This window comes from Peromyscus californicus, unplaced genomic scaffold, assembly GCF_007827085.1.
Source record: "Peromyscus californicus insignis strain IS unplaced genomic scaffold, ASM782708v3 Scaffold_15__1_contigs__length_86483966, whole genome shotgun sequence".
NCBI classification, from domain to species: Eukaryota; Metazoa; Chordata; class Mammalia; order Rodentia; family Cricetidae; genus Peromyscus; species Peromyscus californicus.
Window position 1 is genome coordinate 73,933,046 of NW_026294447.1, and position 21,264 is coordinate 73,954,309.

General features: G+C 41.8%; 1 protein-coding gene and 1 long non-coding RNA gene across 3 annotated transcripts in view; one reads left to right on the plus strand and one right to left on the minus strand.

Annotated features, from left to right (window-relative positions):
- LOC128111142 (uncharacterized) overlaps positions 1-2,474 on the minus strand; it is a 92,965-nt gene extending 90,491 nt beyond the window's left edge. The window contains exon 1 of one of the 2 annotated variants that reach the window (XR_008218504.1): positions 2,360-2,474. This is a non-coding gene — a long non-coding RNA (uncharacterized LOC128111142). The remainder of the gene's footprint in view (positions 1-2,359) is intronic. The other variant, XR_008218503.1, reaches the window with a different exon arrangement.
- Positions 2,475-2,482: 8 nt separating this feature from the next.
- Positions 2,483-21,264, plus strand: part of Synj2bp (synaptojanin 2 binding protein) — a 37,843-nt gene continuing 19,061 nt past the window's right edge. The window contains exon 1 of the mRNA XM_052739413.1: positions 2,483-2,667. Within this exon, the coding sequence (XP_052595373.1) occupies positions 2,604-2,667 (64 nt within the window). The 5' untranslated portion in view covers positions 2,483-2,603. The remainder of the gene's footprint in view (positions 2,668-21,264) is intronic.

The following is a 21,264-nucleotide window of genomic DNA, read 5'->3' on the forward strand; positions in this document are numbered from 1 at the left end:
ATGTAAAATATTAATGAAATCATGAGTAAAATTCCCCAAATCTAGGGAAACAGAAGTCTAACCAGATACAAGAGGCACATAGGACATCAAACAGAGAAGGCAAGGAAAAAAAAAAAAAACCTCACTGTATTGTATTACAGTCAAAATAGTAAATGTACAGTGTAGTTGGTTTTTTTACTCTTTGGAGGCCTGCCACCCAGCTGCCAAATAAATACATGCAGACTTATTATTACTTCTGAATGCCCAGCCTTAGCTTGGCTTGTTTCTAGCTAGCTTTTCTAACTTAAATTATCTCGTTTCTTTTTAACTACGTTTTGCCTCTGGGCTTTTTACCTTTTTTAATTCTACATATCTTTCTTTCTTTCTTACTCCATGGCTGACTGTGTGGCTGTGTAGCTGGTTATGTGGCTGGGTGACTGACCCCGGTGTTCTCCTCTTCTCCTTTTCTCGATCCTCTCTTGCTTTTTTTCAAGATTTCTCCTCCAATTTATTCTCTCTGCCTGGCAGCCCTACCTATCCCTCTCTCCTGCCTAAGTACTGATTGTTCAGCTCTTTATTAGACCAATCAGGTATTTTAGACAGGCAAAATAACACTGTCTTATAAGGTTAAACAAATGCAACATAAAAGAATGCAACACATCTTTGTATTATTAAACAAATATTCCACAGCATAAACAAATGTAACACTGTGGGCATTCACAGAGGCTCCCTAGTAATGCCTCATTCAAGGTTAGAAAGTCTGAGCTTGCTTTATCCAGAAGGGCTGCATAATGGGATGATTTGGTCAAGGGCGTGGTTACCAGGTGTTTTGAAGTGTTTATACTTGTTGGTACTTTATACCTCGACCTTGAAACGGGGAAGTCTTTTGCGCCTTCCCTTGCTGATGTATAAAAAGCCTATCATGATTAAACTTGCATGGGGTGGGGGGCTGGGGGATGGGGCTGGGTATTGACCCAGAGCCCTCCCGAAGCTATCCTGTGTCTCTGTCTTTCTTGTTGGCTCTGCCTATATATCTATCTATTACTTCCTCATTCTTCTCTTCTCCTTCCAAGAACCCTTCAACAGGCTGGAGCTGGCCTCCGACATAACACATCTTAAACTAATATTCCACGACAGGACAGAACAAAAAAAGTATGTAACTGAAAAACTTTGAAAGAGAAGGGCCAAGGCAATACAAAGAGAGGCCCATCAAAATAACTGCTGACTTTTCAGTCTAAACCATGAAAGCAAGACCAGTGTTTTTCAAATTCTAAAAAAAAAATTACCACTAATTAATATACCAAGCAAACTTATCTTAATTGATGGAAAAGAGAAAAACTTTCCATGATATACGCAGGTTAAATGAATTCATGAGCAAAGCAGCACTACCAAGGACACTGGAAGGAATATTTCCATCTGAAGACAGAAATAAATACACCAAAGAGACCACAGGAGGGGGAAAAAATCAATGATGCTACTCATTAAATAAAAGAAAATCAAGAAACTCCCAGACACTACAAACCCAACAAAAGGGCAGGAAATGTGATGGTTTAATTTCAATGTGCTACCAATTAGATCATCTAGGTAAGACTCCTCAACTGAAGAAGTGTCTTAACTAACTTAACTGATGTGGGAAGACCTATTCCAAATGTGGGAGCACCTTCTGGTAATATCCCAGATAAAAAGGGAAGGGGTAGAAGGGAAATTATTCACTTTTTGCTCACTCGGTCTTCTCTCTTGCCACCAAGCTAATTTATCTTGTTGCTGCGGCTGATTCCTCTGCTGACATCAGAGCCAGCATAAGCAGGCTTCCATCAATGACCGAGGACCAGTGACTCTCCAGTAACTCCCCATATCTTTGGTGCCAGGTTTGGGCTGTGAGGCACCCAGCCCTATGGTCTGAGTAACTATCAGGTTCTCAGGTGTGCTTTAAGCAGTGAATACTTGCTTGACAGATAGAGAAGTTGTATTTTCCCCCCTTTGGATAAATTCTATTCACTAACAGAGTGAACCGCCAATGAAGGAACATGACACAGTTTTACCAAGTTCTCTTACATAGGGCATGAATGTATTGAACTGTGCCTATACTACACAAAAGGTACAATTTCCTGCCCAAGTATGCAATCTCACTAGTAGTTTGCCTGTGATGATGTCTTTCCCAGTGTGGTTTGAGGCTCATAAAAAGATAAAGTCCTTCCTCTGTTTCCCTCTGTTTTCACATTTGTGGATATTATTTATTTTTACACTTTTTTATTTTAACATTTGTGGAGATGTTATTTAAAGTGCCAACAGTATCAATCTAATTATGTCCCATAACTTTATTACCCTCTCTCCGTGCCCCCCTTCCCACATGCTTTCCCACCGTAGGCCAGCATTGTACCTTTCTCATGGCGCCTCAGGATCTGCCTTGAGACCGGGGCGAAGGAACAAGAAAAGGCTGGTGGGCGCGGGGAACCACCACTCCCAGCATCCTCCGCGCTCCCAGGGTCCACGGTTTCCTCTTCCGGTCCGGCGGCCGAGGAAACTGTAAAAGCTATGCTGGGGACGCGGCGTGGAGTTTGATTCACCTTCACCTGCGCGGGGCACCAGCTGACCCCGGGCTTCCGCCCGGAGAGCTGTCAGACATGAACGGACGGGTGGATTATTTAGTCGCTGAGGAAGAGATCAACCTGACGAGAGGACCCTCGGGTAGGCGCGGGACTTGGAGGGAGGAATTGCTGAGCTGGTTGGTTGGTTTTTGGAGCCCGGTTTACCTGGCTGGAGAGCAGGCCGGCCCGACCGAGTCGCGTCCAGGAACGCTCTCGGGCACGAAGCAAGAGTCCATTTTTTTTTTTTTTTTTAAAGCTAGTTAACGGACCCTGGGACTCCGCTTCACGACCCAGTCGAATTATCACAGGCGTTTATGGCCAGGAAGGGTTTCTTCCTGCTGGTGTAGTAGTCGAAAAGTCTAGAAAAATGCCCGCTGTTTAGTCAGCCTGTAGTAGACGCCACATCCGTTATTCAGGTGCCCGCATCATTCTTCTTTCTATGTGGGCCCGTTCAGGTAAAAAGGAGAGCAATAAACGGTGTGGTTTTTCTGAGTGCAGGGCAATTTCCCTGGTGCTAGGGACCCTGTCTGCATTTCTGGGAAATTAATTTACAGTTTCAGCTGGAATGCTAAAGCAGGAGGATAACTATGACAGAAGTTTCCAGACCTAGCGGCACCCCAGAATTATTTGGACTTTTTTTGCTTTTACTTTTCTTTAATAAACAAATTAAAATGAAAATGCTATTTTTCTAGTCCCATCATTAGGGATTTGGATTCAGTATGGATTAAACAGTTCTTTAAACACTTCATGTTATTCTGACAGGAAAGTTCCCCTCCCGCTCAGCCCCGCGGTGCGGTCTTCCTCATGGATGCTCCTGGTTGGGCTGGCCTTTTGACATTACTACGAGTGCTACCGTCTCCCTTGATCTTTGTTGTTTTCTTTATGGCTCTAACAGTTTAGGTTTAGGGTTAGCCACTTACGGCCCAAGTTTTTGATCTAACATCTTACCAGTTTTTTGTTTGTTTTTGTCTGGCTGGTTTTAATTTATTGGCAGAGTAATTTAATTGATGTATGCTATAGTTTCTTCTCTGTAGAATGGAGATGGTTATGAAATGCATAGTGTTTCACATATAGTGTTAGGGTGAAGCCAGTTACTCCCTGGGAAATATTTAGAACATTGTCTTAACATATGGCAAGCAGTGTTTATTTTCTACTATTGTTATCATTAGTGAATGAATGTCTAGATTGACCTTAGTAAGTTCTGCTAAATACTGTATTAGAAGAGTTGAATAAATCATTGGTTACTGTGAATTTCTATTCTACTTAGAATACTCTGTCAACTTTTCTCATCTACAAGTTTGCAATAGCTTACTCACTACTGATAGATTATTCTGTATAAAGCACAACTTTCAGAATTAGTCATACTTTTTGTCTTCCTGTTATGAGAAAATTGAAAGTTGGTCTTTGTTGGGCCCCGGTCCCTGTTTTTTGGGGAGCTGTTGCCTTTGCTTGCTGACCTTGATCAGTGTCCTCCCTATGCTAATTCCCTGCTGGTTTCATTCCTCCTAAACAGCGTACGGAAGGTTCCTTGTTTGCATATCCTGCATATTGGTGTAATGCTAGAATGTAAAACATCTGTAGTTTATTTTTGCCCTCCCAGGTTCTTCCACTATACTGTAAGTCTGTATTTAAGGCCTTGTCCCTCCTTCAATAAAGGGCATTCTACTGAGACGAATGACCCGCTGTCTTGTCTCTCTTTTTAATCCTCAGCCCCTGGCTTGGACATGGTGAATGGGTAGTAATTCGGGCGTTGCTACAGGTCCTATTTATGGGAGTAACTCACTGCTAATCTTTGTGGTTTATGTAGAAGCTCTGTCCTGGTTGGGTTTTGTTGTTGTTGTTGTTGTTTGTTTGTTTATGTTTTTTGTTTTTGTCAGCTTGGCAGAAGCTAGAATTATCTGGGAAGAGAAACTTCAATTGAGAAAATGCCTGGCAAGCCTGTGGGGGCATTTTCTTGGTTGATGTGGGAGGATCCAGCTCACTGTGGGCAGTGAGTGCTACCCTGAGCAGGTGGTCCTGGATTGTAAGAAAGCAGGCTGAGTAAGTCATGAGGAGCAAGCCAGTAAGCAGCACCCCTTCAGTTCCTGTCTCCGGGCTCCTGCCTTGAGTTCCTGTCTCTGGGCTCCTGCCTTGAGTTCCTGCCCTGATTTCTTTTCATGATAGACTGTTACTTGAAAGTGTAAGATTAAATAAATCCTTTCATTCCGTAGTTGCTTGTGTCGTGGTGTTTTGTCCTAGCACCAGAAACCTAAGATAAGCTCAGAAACTAGTTCAAAGGCTTTTCATTGTGCCCAAGTGTCTTGAATTTTCTTATTTTATACAATTCTTCTCTCAATATCAATGATTTTTAAGGCTAACATGGTAGAAATGGATTTTATTATATTTATTTAGTTATTTGTGTGTGGGGCTGTTGCACCCAAAGTCTGATGTCCCCAAAGACCACTAAGAAACTGATCTGAAGCAAAGAGTCTTCCCATTCATGAGTTCAAACCTGGGCCCCTTGTCTGTCACAGCGGTGGAGTGAGAGGGACCCCACACAGTAACAGGATAGGATTTTTATAGTGGTTGGGGGGGGGGGGGTCTAGGAGAGTTCCAGCTCTATATAGTTACAGGCTCAGGATTGGTGCTTACTTCAGGTAATTGGTGATTCTTGGTTTGAACTGACTGGAGAGTTGCAGCTGCAAGGAAATTGCCATCTCTTCTAGCAGTTTATGTCATCGTATCTATATCATTAGCAGGCCCACTTTCTCTGACAACTAGACATCCCATTTCTTATCTGTAGGAAACTTGCTCCCTCTAACAGCTATGGTATATAATCTATCATATCCTTTAGGTTGTGGCAGGAAATGTCTGGAATTCATTTTTTTTATGTGGTTCTTAATTGTCTGGGTCTAGGGGACAGCACATCCTCTGATGAGTTTCCCAGGGCCTGCTGCCCCTAGTCTAATCTTCTGGTGGGTTTCCCAGGGTCTGCTGCTCCCAGTCTAATCTGGTGGGTTTCCCAGGGCTTAGGGTGGAGGGGCGGCACATCCTCTGGTGGGTTTCCCAGGGCCTGTTGCCCCTAGTCTGACCCTTCTCTAAGATGGCTGCAACTCTGTCATCCTCTCAGGGCAAAGGGGTCTGTAGAGCTCAGAGGGCAACTTTCAGGAGTCAGTTTTCTCCTTCTATCAAATGGGTCCCTGGGATTGAAATCAGGTTGTCAACTTGGTGGCAAGTACTTCTATCACTGAGCCATCTCACCCAGCAGCCTCAGATCTTTAAAAGTCTATTTTTATGTACTTTTCATCTTTTGATACTTCTTTTTCTTAGGATCTAATTGCTTTACAAGTCCACAAAGGCATCAAGTTCTTTAACCTAAATATCCTACCATGATACTACTTTTTATGATGTTTGAGGTTTTTTTTCTTGCCTTCTGGCAAGAACCTAATGTACTTTGATATAGGCTCTTTGCAATAGTACCACAGTATTTCTAAGGTCTTCCAATGAGAGCAGATTTCTGATATTATTTTTGCTTTAAGCACTTAATTCAACATAATATCACTGTTTGAACTTTTGGATATTTAAATGGGCATTGTCTGATTTCTAAGCATTGATCTTACAGATCTAAAGTTTCTAGTTTTAGAGACTATTAAATAAGAGGAATAAGTATATCTAGGTAACGTGTTTTTACACAAAAGCAATTTAATTTCTGTGTTGTATAGTTATTTGTTTAAAAATAAAGAATGTGGGCTGGAGAGATGGCTCAGAGGTTAAGAGCACTGACTACTCTTCCAGAGGTCCTGAGTTCAATTCCCAACAACCACATGGTGGCTCACAACCACCTGCAATTAAATCTGGTGCCCTCTTCTGTATACATAATAAATAAATAAATCTTAAAAAAAAATAAAGAATGTATTTATCCATTGAGTAGCTTCTGGAATTTTCATAAGTATTTCCAAATATTAGTCATTGTTATTTGTCAGGTTTCTCTAGAGGAATAGAATCAATAGAATGAATATGTATATTAAAAGGGAGATTTATTAGATGGTCGTACTTAATAAGGTCTGAGTAGTCCAACAGTGCTTGTTTGCCCTATGAAGAGGTTGAGAACGTGGTAGCTACTCAGTTCATGAGGCTGAATGCCTCAGCAGATCCAATCTGGTGCTGAAGATCTGGAGGATTCCTGGGGAGCCACTGACCTTTAATCCATACTGGAAGCCCAAAGACACTGGATTCTGATAGCAGGGAAGAAATGTAGCAGCAGCAGAGGCAGCAGCAGTAGGGGAGATGGTCTCAACCAATAGGGTGATTAAACTCACCAGGGAAGTGTGAAGGAAATAAGGCTTTAGAAGGAAGCTTTTTCCCTTGGACTGCATATCTGGTTGACATTGGAAGGTACTGCCTACACTTGAAAATCACTTACATGTTCCTTCGTGGTTAATCTCCTAGTTGATTCCAGATCTAGTAAAATTGAAAACCAAGATTAACCATTATATTGATGTAAATCATAGCACTTCCTAAGAAAAAGTAATTACAAGTTTAGAAGTGAACTTGCTAAAAATAATCATTGCATGTTTGTTGGTTCAGTAAACAAGGAAAGGTTTCAAGTTCCTGCTTATCACTTCCCAGAACTAGTTCCTGGTCTGTGGTACTGTTGGTCTCAGAATCTTCATGGTGACATCATGAAGATACACAGAGAAGAAGTCAGTAATTACCACTAAAAACTGTGTAATTTTGATAGTGCTATGGGAGTCTTTCTACAGGAGAAATATGAGAAGCCTCTGATTCTACGTATACAGTTCTGTTTATAGGCAGCATTGTCTGGTTTTACTGGGTGAAGGTGTAGATGATTACCTCTTTGTGCCAGAATGATGTCAGACAAGAATCTTGGATATTTGCAGTTTTGTAAGGCAAATGAACCTACTGAAAAAACAGACAAACAAATCCACAATGCTGGGAAAATGACAACAATGAAATGAGTGTCTAAGTAGTGAAAGGGAAATGGCATGTAGTGTGGCCTTTGTCCTGTGCTTCCTTCCTCGTCATTGTAAGAAAGGTCTTGGCAGTCTTTGATTCAGAAGGCTGTTCTGCTTTTGTTCTTGGGCTCATTCCTCATGTTATTTTAATTAATTTGTCATTTTAAAAAAGATTTACAAATGTTTTAATCTGTATGAGTGTTTTGTCTGTATTAGTATGTTCACCATGTGTGTGCCTGGTGCTCACAGAAGCCAGAGGAGGGCGATAAAACCCTGAAACTGGAATTATAGGTGGTTGTGAGCTATATGGGTGGGTTCTGGGAACTGAACCCGGGTCCTCTGCAAGAGCAGCAAATGCTCTTAACTGCTGAGCTGCTATCTCTCTAGTCCCCAGGTTCTGCTAGTTTTCGATTAGCTGGTGATCTAAAGAATTATTAAAGGCAGTAGTCATAATATCAAGTGCTTTCAAAGGTTGAACAGTTCATCTTTTATCCTTTCTGAACAAGTTCAGCTTGGTTGTACTCGAAAACTCTCACATTTTCCTATATCAAATTTAGAGATTTTAAAGTTGTAAAGACTCATTACTCTAAGCAGTATGACAAGACTAATCTAACTTATTCTTTGTACCAGAGATTGAGCACAAAGACAGTTCTGCTGCAACTGAGTAATATTAGGATTCCAATATTCAGACATAAGGGATCAGTGTGTTTCAGCAAGTTACTCCCAGACTGCCATCTTTAGAGAGGGAAGAAGAAACACTCCATTTCCCTGTAGTCTTTAGAGGCCTTTCAAAGGAAGGGATAGTTAACATAATACTTTCATAAAGAATAATTAAGGAAGTATCTTTCTGGAAGTGTATTAATTACTGTATATTTTGTACTTGTATTTTATATTTTGTCCTGGCAAAATGAGTCTCTGTTTATAGTCACATAGGCTTATTTAGTTCTTATGGAACCCCGAAGTAGTAGGTATTTAATCTGCACTATCAGATTGAGACATTATCTTAGGGAAGTTAAAGACTTTCCCAAGATCTAAGGCCAGTAAGAATCAGAAGATTCTACTCTAGATCTGTTGATTCTCTTGTACCAGGTATTTCCTCCCAACACCTAAGAAATTGATTGCTGACCTTTCCCCTGGCTTTGATTTTGTTATAGCATGCCTTATATCCTCCAGGGATTTGATGCATGCAAAAAGACTTGAAAAATCCATTGCAGAGAAAGTTTGTAGGTTTTGACGTTGGTAGAGCTGCAGGCACATCAGGGTGAGAACTTGAAAACAGAACATTACTTCAAAGTACTTAGGACTTTTCAGTCATGTGCGTCCCCTAACCACTAACTGCAGTTACTGCCAACAGTTATCTGATTTGTTCCTTCCTGCATCCGTTCAATAGACTGGGGACTAGAGTGCTATGTGTTTGCTCTGTTTTCTCTGACTATAGGAAATTCAGCCCTGTATGGAATTTATAGTACAATAGAGACATAGTTAAATCTCATTGCATATATTCATGTGATTAAGGACTGTGAGGGTATGCATGTAGCAGGAAAGCAAATGAAGAGGGATGCATGGAAGAGCATGCCAGTCTGACCCTGTATTGTTTTTCTCATCACTATAGCAAAATATCAACAAAAATGGTTTAGGGAAGGAAGGGTATATTTTGGTTTATAGTTTGAGGGCAACATCCATCATGACAGGAAAGGCCCAAGAGCAGGAACTTGAGGTGGCTGGTAATATTCCCTCTACAGTTAGGAGGGAGAGAGAAGAATGCTGGCATTCTGCTCACTGTTTTCCTTTTCATTCAGAGTTTATTTAGATCCCAGGCCATAGAGTGGCTCCACCTTCATGAGAGTGTGCCTGGAAACTCTCATAAATATAGCCAGAAGTTTGCTTCCTAGGTGATTTTAAATACAATCAACAATAAAGATAAACCATCCCAGACTTCATCCTGGGAAAGAGCTATGGGCCCTTTTGATAGTTTAAAGAAGATTGAACTTAGTGGATTTATAGTAGGACAGGTTTTAGTGCCAGGGTCAGGGGTGGTAATAGCTTTAGCCATAATAACAAGAAGAAAATTAGAAAAATGTATTTCTAAGAGATCAGTGAATAAATAAGTCTGAATATAGGAGAACTTTAGGAGATTCAAGAGAGAAATTGCTGAGGTAAGTAGAAATTGAATTGTGGAGAATATGCAGTGTAACTGTGGAATCAGTTTTTCCTTTAGATTCCATCTTAATATCCTCCTCTTCCTCTTCAGTGGTTAAGACTGAGCTTAAGAATCATTTCTGGAAGTTGTCTTTACCCAGGCTAGAAGCCGCCTTATTATCAATGTCATATATGAATTGTAGATTGCCTTCCATGTATTGCCAAAGCCCCCTTCTGTCCAGTAAGGAACAGGTAGAATGGTTATCTCCATTTTACAAATGAAGAAACCTTGAATTCTATTGTCACATAGCTCTCTGGGGCAGATTTGGACTGTGTGCAATTAAAATCCAGACTCAATACTGTAGGTTTGGTCATTATTATTTGCTTTTTTGCTTGTATCTTGTCTCTGTACTTCACTTTGAAGCATTCTTTTTTTTTTTTTTTTTTTTTAAAGAACATATATTTCACTAGGAATGGTAGTGCATGGCTTTAATTCCAGCACTTGGGAGGCAAAGGCAGAGGCAGGCAGGTCTCTGTGAGTTCAAATCCTGCCTGGTCTACATTGCTAGTCAGTGCAATGTAGTGAGACCTTGTCTAAACAACACAACTGTTAGAAAAAGAACATGTATTTTATTTTTGTTTTCCTAGTGCTTTATTTAGTTTGTGACACAAAGTGGTCAGTAAGTGCAATTACCAAACTGATAGATGTAGAATATTATAATGGAATACTTTTAAGAGAACTAATAATGCCACTGTCCAGCTTTCAAAGTCAAACAGTGGTCTTCACTAGATGTAGTTAAGAAACACTGAAAGGTTGGACGTAAGCTGTTATTGCTATAGCTAGGAAACAGCTAAAGTGTCATAAACAAGAGGAAGGAATGGCTGGAGAGCCCTGCAAAAGAGAGAAATATATAATTATGTCTTTTGAGATTATGTTAAGGATCAGATCTAAGAAGAAATTCTTAAGAAAAAATGTTAAAGTAAGATATCTAGGCATTATTTGGGATAAATAGAAAAGCAAGCTCTTTGGTGCTAAACTATAGAAACATTTTACTAAGCAGAAAAGTGGCCAGTGATTATATTTGATTAAATGCAGTATCAAAGGAAATTGAATCAGAATTGTTGCTTTCACAGGATTAGAAAAATAAAGTAAAACTGTGTTCAATATGTATCTACATTATGACTAGGAATTGCAAATACTATAATATAGAACAAGAAATCATCTCTGGTTCTAATAGTTTTGCAGTACGATAGGAGAATGCCTTAGCTTTCTACAACTGTGACAAAAATTCCTGATATCAATAATTTACATGGAAGGAAGGTTCATTTTGGTTCATGGTTTCAGCCTTTGTCTGTAAGCTCTGTTGCTTTTAGTCTTATAATGAGTATATAAGAAAGTTGTTCATTTCATGGAAGCTAAGAGGCAGTAACTATTTCCTTGAAAGGGCATTCCCCTTCAGTGACATAACTTGATCATTAGGTCCTACCTCTCTACCACTTGCCACTAATGGCACAGTCTGGCAACTGAGCCTGTGGTACGTGAGTCCTTGGGGGAAAACATACCTAGACCATGACCGAGAGTAATGATGGACCTGTGCTAAAAGTACCCCCTCATAAGAAAAGGAATGTAAGACCTGTGAATTTTCATAAGATATGTTCTATTTCTTATAGATTCAGATTCAGTGGTACACCATGGGGGTGGAGGGTACCAATAACTATAAATGCCTTTAGCAGGTGTTTTGGAAAGAAGTTAGATAATGTTATTCTCCCCTTGTACCACAAACTATGGTTTCATGCCCCCTACATATAAAGTTTACTATATGTTGAGTAAGAAGTAGTAGGAAAAGATTGAAAAGATGTTAGTTCCACAGTTAAAGAAAAAGAAGCCATGGACTTGAGAGGTAGTGGTAGGGAGGTACACATGGAAGGGGTTGGAGGAGGAAAGGAAAGTAGGGAGTGTTGTGATTATATTTTAATTTAAAAAATGAAAAAAGGCAGTCGTAGTAAAATGGATCCAGATTGTTATAGGAGGCAAAACTAAAGAGATTACATAATTTCATTGTGGAAAATAAGAGGGCCAGGGGAAACATGGTCTAATAGATGAAATGCATAAATTCAGTACCTAGTCAGTTGTTTATTATGAAGTAAGAGAATAATTATGTTTACCGAGATAGTTGAAACAAGCTTTCAGAACCATGGAAAGAGTTTATACTGCATATTTGGAAAGATAGTACCTTCAAACATCTTTGCTAGGCTGTACTTTCTTTAGCCCATCAGATGAGATACCAGGAAGATGGGATAAGGAAGGACCAATTATGTGTGTAATGCTTTTTAATGGTTGCCTCATCTTTCTGTTCTCTGAGGTTAAAGGTTTTCTTTATTTGTCAGTGCATTCATTACTATAATTCTAAGTGTTAGTCCCAACAGCGAGAATAAGACCACTACCACAATTTGAGCCAAATTTGAAGCAAACTTGATTTTTTTATTAGGGCGTACCCCAAGAGCTGGCCAGTGACTGCTTCCTAAGTCAGGTTAAAGAGAGCAGCCCTGAATCCATTTCTTGGGCCCCTTTTAAGGAGTAAAATCATGATTAGTCTTACAGAAGAGAGACAATGGGGCAATAAGGAAATACAGAAAAATCTCACAAACAAAAAACAAACCATCATGTAGTCACCATGTGATTAGGGAAGGTTCAGGCATGGTCAGGGAGGGTAAAGGTATTCACAAAAACAAGTCAAGGTCATGAGCTGGGCAAGGTCAGGTTCCAGGAAACAAAGAGCAACTTAGTAAATAGAAACTTATTTTTAACAATACAGCATAATGGCTCCTGCCTTCAAAATGGAGTCAGGCAGGTTCCTCAATAAGTAACAAACAAGAGACATTTTATATTAGGAACAGAGAGTTTCTCTAAAGAATGTAATTGTTTGGATTTAAAATGCCTTATTTAACCTCCTGAATTGCTCATGTGAACCATCTATTTTCTATTCATATATATTTATTGAGCAGCTACTGTGGGGACAAGTTTCTGTACTAGTCACAGAGAACTGAGTGTCAAAATAGAAGAATATAGTATTTAAAAATCAGAATGAGTCTTTGCGTACTCTCATTTATTTAGTCCACTGTCAATCTTGACCGTGATATCGCTGTATTAATCTGTACTATCATTTTGCCCCAGATATTATCTTGCTCCTTTGGTGGAAGAAAGAATCAGAATGACTGAATGTCGATTAAGCTTAACCATGTAATAACAAGACTTGGTACAAGTTACTTCTCTTTATATGTCTGTTCCAAGTTATTATTAGAACTTACTTATATACTTGAAGATTATATACTTTTACTTTTGTTTTATATCTTTATAATGTTAATACTGCACCAGGTATTTCTAAGCACTTTACCAATAATAATAATAATAATAATAATAATAATAATAAAATACTATTTAAAGTGCTTAAATAGTGCCTGCCCTTACAACTGCTCTATCTAGAATAGACTTTAGTAGGGCAAGAGCTGCTTGCATGTAACCTTGGAAAAGAGGCCTTGAACACTGGAAACAGAAAGGGGAGTGATATTCAGGGGATCCTGGGAGGGTCCATGGATGTGGCTTCCCAGCTGTATTTTGAAGAAGCAACCTCACAGCAGACTTACTGGTTTTCTGCTCTTACAGTTTTTGTGCCCCTTCTTTTGAAATGTCCCCTGAGCCTTAGTTGTCAGGGTTGGGATGCCGATGTATCATGGGGCTAGGCCCCTCATAGTCAGTTGTTTGCATTTTAACCAGTGACACCAGCTGACATGCCAGTGTGACTGGGGAAATCTTATGGAACTCCACCCCTACCTGAAGAGCCACAGGCAGTTTGATAACTGCTGAAAGGGGGAGAGTTAGTCATCCCAGGGATGAGGCTCTTGATTGGTTCTCCAGCAGCAGGTGGTAGGCCCTGGAAACATTATACATGCAGACAACACTGAACAGACTCAGCAAGTTACATTGGTTAGTTTATATGTATATGTAATAACAATGCTTAAAGAAGGGGAGGCCACATGGATTTTTGAGGCAGTGAGGTGAGGGGTACATGGGAGGAGGGAAGGGAGAAAAAGAAGGGGGAAATGATGTAATTATAGTTTAATAAAATAAAAATATTCATCTTTAAAATACCAAATAATACTTAATATGTTTGGTAAGAAGATTAAATGAGACAGTATGCATGTAGAATGTATAAGCATTGCAGCTTGAATGGAAAGGTATCCTGGCATCTGGAAGCTAAGGAATACCACAAAGTCACACCACACAACAAACCTCACACATGAGATTTATTGAGAAGGAAAAAACCAGGAGGGTGGTTGCCTTTGCTCAAGCAAGAAACAGCAGCAAACTGAACAGGATAGAGGGCTTATATAGAGCTTCTTGGGAAGGGGGTGGACCTTTTCAGGGTGGAGATGGTGAGATTTCATGTCCAGAGACTGGGCTTTTTGCTCTGCAGGGTGGGACCAGCGTCCAGCAGTTAGGGCAGTTAGAATATTCTGTAGGTGGAACTTGGCAGTTAGAGGTCCTAGGGGAAGGGGCCTGGCCATTCCTGTGCAGGGTGGGGGCAGGATCCAGCAGTTAGGGAAGTTATTCTGTGGGTGGAACCTGGGCCACTCAAGTGGCTCGAGGGGCTTACATCCCCCCTTTTTTGTATTCTATTAATAAACAATCGGGTCACAGGAAAGGGGGTGATGTTATCATTAGACTACTTCCTGCTAAATCAGGGCATCGAGGTTCTTTGGGCAATTTTGATCTTCATCATCAGGATGTAACCAGGTGCTGCAGGTCTCTGGCTCCATAGCTAGGGACTGGTAATCCTGTAATAGTAACTGGTTAAAAGTCTGGTTAGAAATATCTTGGATCTGTGTTGAAGAAATCTAGACAGGAATTTTATAAGGCAGGGTGCAAACAGTAGGATTAAGAAGAGAAGGGCAAGAGGGGTGAGAAGGGCAGCATCCAGTGTGATAGTGGACTATCAGTGACCCACTGGCCAGAGGCAGCAAGCTGTTTCTTAGGTTTTGAAGGTCTGTCTGAAGTTGTGGATCTTATCTTTCATAGGTCTGCTAAGGACAGCCTACATCTGGCCAATGTCGACAGTCATCTCTAGTTTGATCACAGAGAAAGAAGGAATAGAGGACCAGTGTTTTAGAAGTTGATTTGGGTGTCACAGGGATAACTATCTCCTTTTGGCAACCTGCTGATGAGTAGTCTCCAGACCCCACCATATAAGTGGTCTGGTTGAACCATTAAGTATAGATTTAACAATAGTATAAAGGGGAAAGAAAACTGAAACATTTTCCATCATCCTAAGTCACTTTCTTATACTTTCAGAACTTTCATGAACATGCTTTAAATCACTTTCTTATAACTCCAGAACTTTCATTTACATGACACTTTAAAACACTTAATTATACCTTCAGAACTTTCATTTACATAACACCTTCTTATACCTTTAAAACTTACTTAAGCTTTCACATTCTTAGATCTTTATAATATTTGTACATTCCTATATGAGTACATGAAGGTACAGTGTTAATACCTTTTAAACAAATACTTTTTTTAAAAAAATTCTGTCATAAACCTTGTTTTTATGATTTTTGTTCTCAGGACTGGAATTATCATACAAGAATAGAGAAAATATGCATAGGTGATAAGCCCCAGTGAAGGGGAGATGGATAGGGGAATTATAAGGGACTGAATCAGCCTTTGACAGCCTGATATAGCGTAACCCTATTAGGACAGGCTGTTGATTATAGGTGAGGGTCTCTTGAATGATAAACATCCATATGTAAGAGCTGCCCCAGATAGGTGTAGGTAAGAAGAAATAGAGAAGCAAGTTTAGATATAAGAGAATTTTGGGTCATTTGTTTATGCAGGGGCAGAAGTTGTCATCATTGAAAATTGAGAATGCCAGTTTTGGCTGTTTGAACTGTACGAAGGCTAAAGAGAGGCTTTAATAAAATTAGAGTCCATGGAGGAAGAGGGGAAGGGTCACAACGTGAATTCCGGAGTTTCTATAAGCTCCAAGTGGGAACTGAGAGACAATAGGTCACAGAGGTCCAGATGGGCTTAAGGAAGCTGTGGGGGCTTAGCAGGCAGCTCCTAGAGGGAGGCGGCCAGAAAACAGGGATGTTCCAATAGTTACCCACATGGTGAGGCCCTGGAGTGTGTAGCAGGATTCAGGAGCCAGTGAGAGGACATTTACCAAGTAGGTGAGGAGAGATGGATTGTTAGAGCAGGTGGAGGAAGAAGCAGCTGAAGAATTTGGAACCAAATATGATGGATAGCAGAAGCCAGCAGAAACAAATGGTCTGCACACATCTTAAGGGTCCAATCAGCAACTTGAGTCATTTTGAAATGTTAAGACATGGGTGTGGTGATATATTGTGTACCCTAATAGTGTACCCTAATAAACTTATCTGGGGATCAGAGGACAGAGCCAGCCACTAGATTAGACACAGAGGCCAGACAGTGGTAGTACATACACCTTTAATCCTATCATTCGGTAGGCAAAGATCCACCTGGATCTCTGTGAGTTCAAAGCCACACTGGGAACAGAGCCAGGTGTGGTGGCACACACCTTTAATCCCAGCACTTGAGATCTTGTGTCTTTGCTTGGGAAGGACACACGCCTTTAATCCCAGGAAGTGATAGCAGGAAGCAGAAAGGTATATAAGGCGTGAGGACCAGGGACTAGAGGCTTTTTAGCAGCAGTTTAGCTAAGACCTATTCCAGTGAGGACTCAGGTTTTCAGTCTGAGGACACAAGATCAGCTGAGAAGTTGGCGAGATGAGATTGGCAGTGGCTTGTTCTGTTTCTCTGATCTCGCAGTTTTCGCCCCAATATCTGGCTCTGGGTTTTTTATTAAGAAGACCATTTAGCGATTCACGTTACACATGGGCAGTACAGGCTGAAGGGAAACTACTGTTGAGTTGGTAAGTCAGAGATCCTGAGCCAAGTGGTAGGTTCCATTGGTTTTTATAACTGCAAGTATAGGGGTTTTAAAGGGAGAAGTGGGGGGCAGAAGATTCTTTCTTAGGTCAGAGATGAGAGGCTTAGGTCCCCTGAGGCTTTGGAAAGAAAGTGGGTATTGAACCTGGGTTATATATTTGGTGGGGTTTTGTAGTTGAATGATAAGGGCTGTGATGTTTGGCTATAGAGGGGTTTTAGGTGTCCCATACCTAGGGATCTACCTGAGAGGTTGGAAGAGAAGAGATGTGTCAGATCGTGTGGTTTGGAGGAGGAGGAGGAAGGGAATGGCTGGTGAGCCTGGGGTCAAGAGGATGGGGGGAGCAAAAGAAATAGAGGCTCCCACATTGCCTAGGAGATTCTTTCCCATCAGGAGGATGGGACAGGTTGGCACCATTAGGAAGGAATTGGTAGGGGAAATACCCCCTCAAGATACCGCTAAGTGCTGGGGTTTGGTGAGCCTGGTAGGGCTGTCTTCTTACTCCAAAAAATAGAGGAATGAGAAGGAGAGGTGGATCGTCAGAACTTTGTCAGGACCAAAGAAGTGGGCCCTGTCCCCGTAAGGAAGGAGATGGATCGCCCTGATGCTGTGATAACTACTTGAGTCTCCCTGTCAGAAATGGCGGTGGTCAGGCCAAGGGAGCCCGGGCCCCTCAGTCGTTCATGGCCAGACCAAGGAGCTCAGATGAAGGTTGATCTGGGCTTGATGTCCCCATGCCGCAAGGGATATGGGGGCAATCAATATCCCAGTGCCCTTCTGGATGGCACCTTGGACATGGTCTGGGTGGTTTACGAGGGTTCGGACAGGCCCAGGTCCAATGACCCTCCTGACTACATTTGAAACAAGGATACAGAGGTTCTCGGGCTTTAGGAGACCAGGGAGCCTGGGCTTTTGCTTTGACCAACTGAGAGCCTTAAGCCGTCATTAGATGTTTTTGGTTTGGGGCTTTTTCATCTCTCCCATGGTAAACCTTGAAGGCCACAGTGAAGACTTCTGCCTGTGGAGTCAGGGGTCCTTTCCCTAGATGTTTGAGTTTGGCCCTAGTATCAGGGAAATTCTGGGAGAAGTAGGTCATAAGGAGCTGTTTCCCGTCTGGGGTCTCAAGATCCAGATTAGGATATTGCAAGAGGGCCTTTGTAAAGTGGTCTAGGAATTGAGTTGGTTTTTGTGCTTTTCCTGGATGACTCCTTGGACTTTTTCATAATTTACCACCTTAAGGGCAGCCTTGTGGATGCTGGCCAGGAGGCAAGTTATAAATTGATTCCTAGCTAGGATACCTTCTGGGGTGTTGTAATCCCATTCAGGGTCTTCATCGGGGACTGCCATAGCCTGGTCCCAGACTTGTGTATGCTCCTCTTGAAGAAGATTGTTAGCAAGGATCATATAAACAACATGGAAAGTGAGGTTGTAATATTCAGTAATATATTGGATATACAATCCGTTTTCATGGAGCAAGGCCTTACATGATAGTGGAGTGCTCTGCTTTAATGCCACATACTCAGCCCTGACTGGGTGGGCAGCCTGTTGCTGAGGAGGGAGAAAGGGAAACTATAAAGAAAGAGAAGGGACTACTGGTTGAGGCTGATAAGGGAAGGTTCACTAGTGTGATAGAAAATAGTGGAGGAATTATTTGGTTTGGGCTTCATTGCTAGGAGTTGTTTCCTCCTTGGTTGGTTTATCCTAAAATGGCATCATACCACATGGTTCCTTTAAGATTACCTAAGTATGGATTTTTAACTATTAGCCCCAGTGTTACAGGTTTTTCAGGCTTGTAACTTTACCTAGTATGCTTACAGATCTTTGAGGCAAGATTTATACCTTAGCAAAAGTTTTAGAGAACAAAATCAAAGTGTATGAGATAAGTAGCAATAGCCCCCACTAGGAATAGTCTGTCCCTTTATCTTGTTTTGCTTTCCTTTCTGTCACATAGCAGGTGGCTTGCATGATATGGGACAGAGATTTTGGAGGAAACCTTTTAAACAAGCATGCTTGGGTCTAGAGGAGCGGGAGCCATACCCTAACTGTAGAGCCAGCTTTTAATTGAAGTGGGACAGTATAAAACAATAGTCTAATGCCACTCATACCTAAAGGACACCTGAATCCCAGTAGAACTGAATCCAGTAAGCTAGCAAAGAAGGCTTAAGACGGGAATTTTTGAACCCTGGACACAGACAACAGACACTAACTACAGGAAGGAGCTGAGTGAGAGATGCACCAGCTAGGGAGGAGTATGTGCCCGGTGTGTGCTTGCTGCCGCTGACCTACTCCCTTGTTTTCTCCCCTCCTGCTGGGTCTCGCGCCTAGCTCCCACTTTGCAACAAACTTACAGATCTGTCTATGGTAACTTAAAAGACAGGGCGTTACACAGTGTGTGTGTGTGTGTGTGTGTGTGTGTGTGTGTGTGTGTGTGTGTGTGTGTGTGTGTGTGTGTGTGTGTGTGTGTGTGTGTATGTGTGTGGGTGTGTGGGGGGTGAAGGCGGGGGGGGGGGGGCGGGGGGCGGGGGAGAGACTAGACAAAAACAAACAGGACTTGGAGCAGAGAAATAGGGAATGGGGAAATCTCCGTTTCCCCGATCGCTCACAGTATATGTAAAGGTCCCAAATAATAATAGGATCTAAGGTGCCAATAGGTGGCCCTTTGGATTGATTATCTAAGGGGTACTGAAGCCAAATTTGATTGCAAAAGCGAGTATTTAGTGTCCTTCAGGTCGGGCGTCAGGTGGAGAGGCTGGAGGTTTTCTAAGAGGCATCCCAAGGGGGTATGGGAGGGTATGGAGTGCTGAGTTCCCATGGATGAGAGAGATGAGGGGAAAGGTCACTGCAGCCTGTAGTCATGGGCATTCCCTGGACTCAGGGAGGACCTAACAAACGAGGACCAAGCCGTTTCAGAGGGTCATCAACCAACTCAATGGGGGTCAAGTGTAGCAAGCTTAGCCTGGCTAAGCCAGTGGAGAGACTCGGTGCCTGGTACGAGGGCTTCTACAGAGGTGAGGAGGCGAGAGAAAACCGAGCTCTAGGGGGAGAGTCTCATCTAGTGGAAAGGACTGGAAAAAGGAAGCTTTTGTGGCTCCTTTTTGTGGAGCAGAGTAGCACAGGAAGGGATGCTATAACCCAGTTGGGCCTAAGGAAACTGCCGGATTGCAGTTCCATAGGTGGAGAAGTGTGGTCAGGTGAAGAAGGCCAGCCATAGCCTTAAAGACCGTGGCTGGGGGTACCTCCACTTCCAAGAGTACTAGAGGGGTGCCGGACACTCAACAGTCACTTCCTCAGACTCAGAGAAACATTTAAACCGACCAAAGGGAAAACTTAACCTAATTGATTCTGGTAGATGGGGTGCTGAGTGATTGGTTAGACAGAAGGTGAGTCTGTTGCGAATGGACTGGAGATGAGGGATAGGGTCCCAGTGAAGCTTACACCATGAGAGGAAATGCAGGCGCTAGGAGAGCCTGAGTCACAGCACCAAATGTAAGCATTGCAGCTCGGATGGAAAGGTATCCTGGCAGCTGGAAGCTAAGGAATACCACAAAGTCACACCACACAACAAACCTCACACATGAGATTTATTGAGAGGAAAAAAACCAGGAGGGTGGCTGCCTTTGCTCAAGCAAGAAACAGCAGCAAACTGAACAGGATAGAGGGCTTATACAGAGCTTCTTGGGAAGCAGGTGGACCTTTTCAGGGTGGAGTTTTCTAGGGTGGAGATTGGTGGGATTTCATGTTGAGATTGGGCTTTTTGCTCTGCAGGGTGGGGTCAGGGTCCAGCAGTTAGGGCAGTTAGGGTGTTCTGTGGGTGGATCCTGGTGGGTAGAGGTCCTCAGGGGGGAAGGGCCTGGCCACTGGAGTGGCTTGAGGGGCTTACAGAATGTATACCATATTATTTAGTACATATTAAGTATTCAATAAATATAAGCTACTGCTCTTGCTATTGCTCTTAATGGTAAACTGGGTCCAGACCTAGAGTCAAGAAGGCATGTCTTGTTTAGCTTTACAAGACTCTTCAATTGGACACATTTTATTCCCTGCCACTCCTATACTGTTAGCATTCTTCTTTTTTAAGAGTCTGTTTTATTTTATGTGTATGAATGTTTGCCTGCATGTTTGTATGTCCACCACATGGATGCTTGATGCCCCTGGAGGCCAGAGGAGGGCATTGGATTCCCTGAAGTAAAGTTATAGATGAGTATGAGCTCCTATGTGCTGCTGGGAACTGAACCCAGCTCCTCTGTGAGGGTAGCAAGTGTTCTTAACCAGTGAGCCATTTGTCATTTTTAGATTTTTGAAAATGTCATTTTATATTTTTATATTTTTGTGTTTTTAGACTGTTCATGTAAGATAATTAAAGACTTATTTTAATTTTGCCATTAAAGAAAACCAGTTAAGTTGCACTCTTATTCCTTTTCTCTTTGCCTATAACTTATTTGGGACCTCAGGTGCTGAGACTGAATTAATTACACTCTTTGGCTTCGGAGGATACTGGCGTCAGAATGTCCCTTTGTGGTTTTAGTCTTTCAATGTAATGGCACAGTGTATCCTCTCCTAGGTATCCACTGCAGTGTATCTTTACACATCCTTAAATATGCGTGCCTTTTTGTAAATAGGTAATAAAATTTTGTA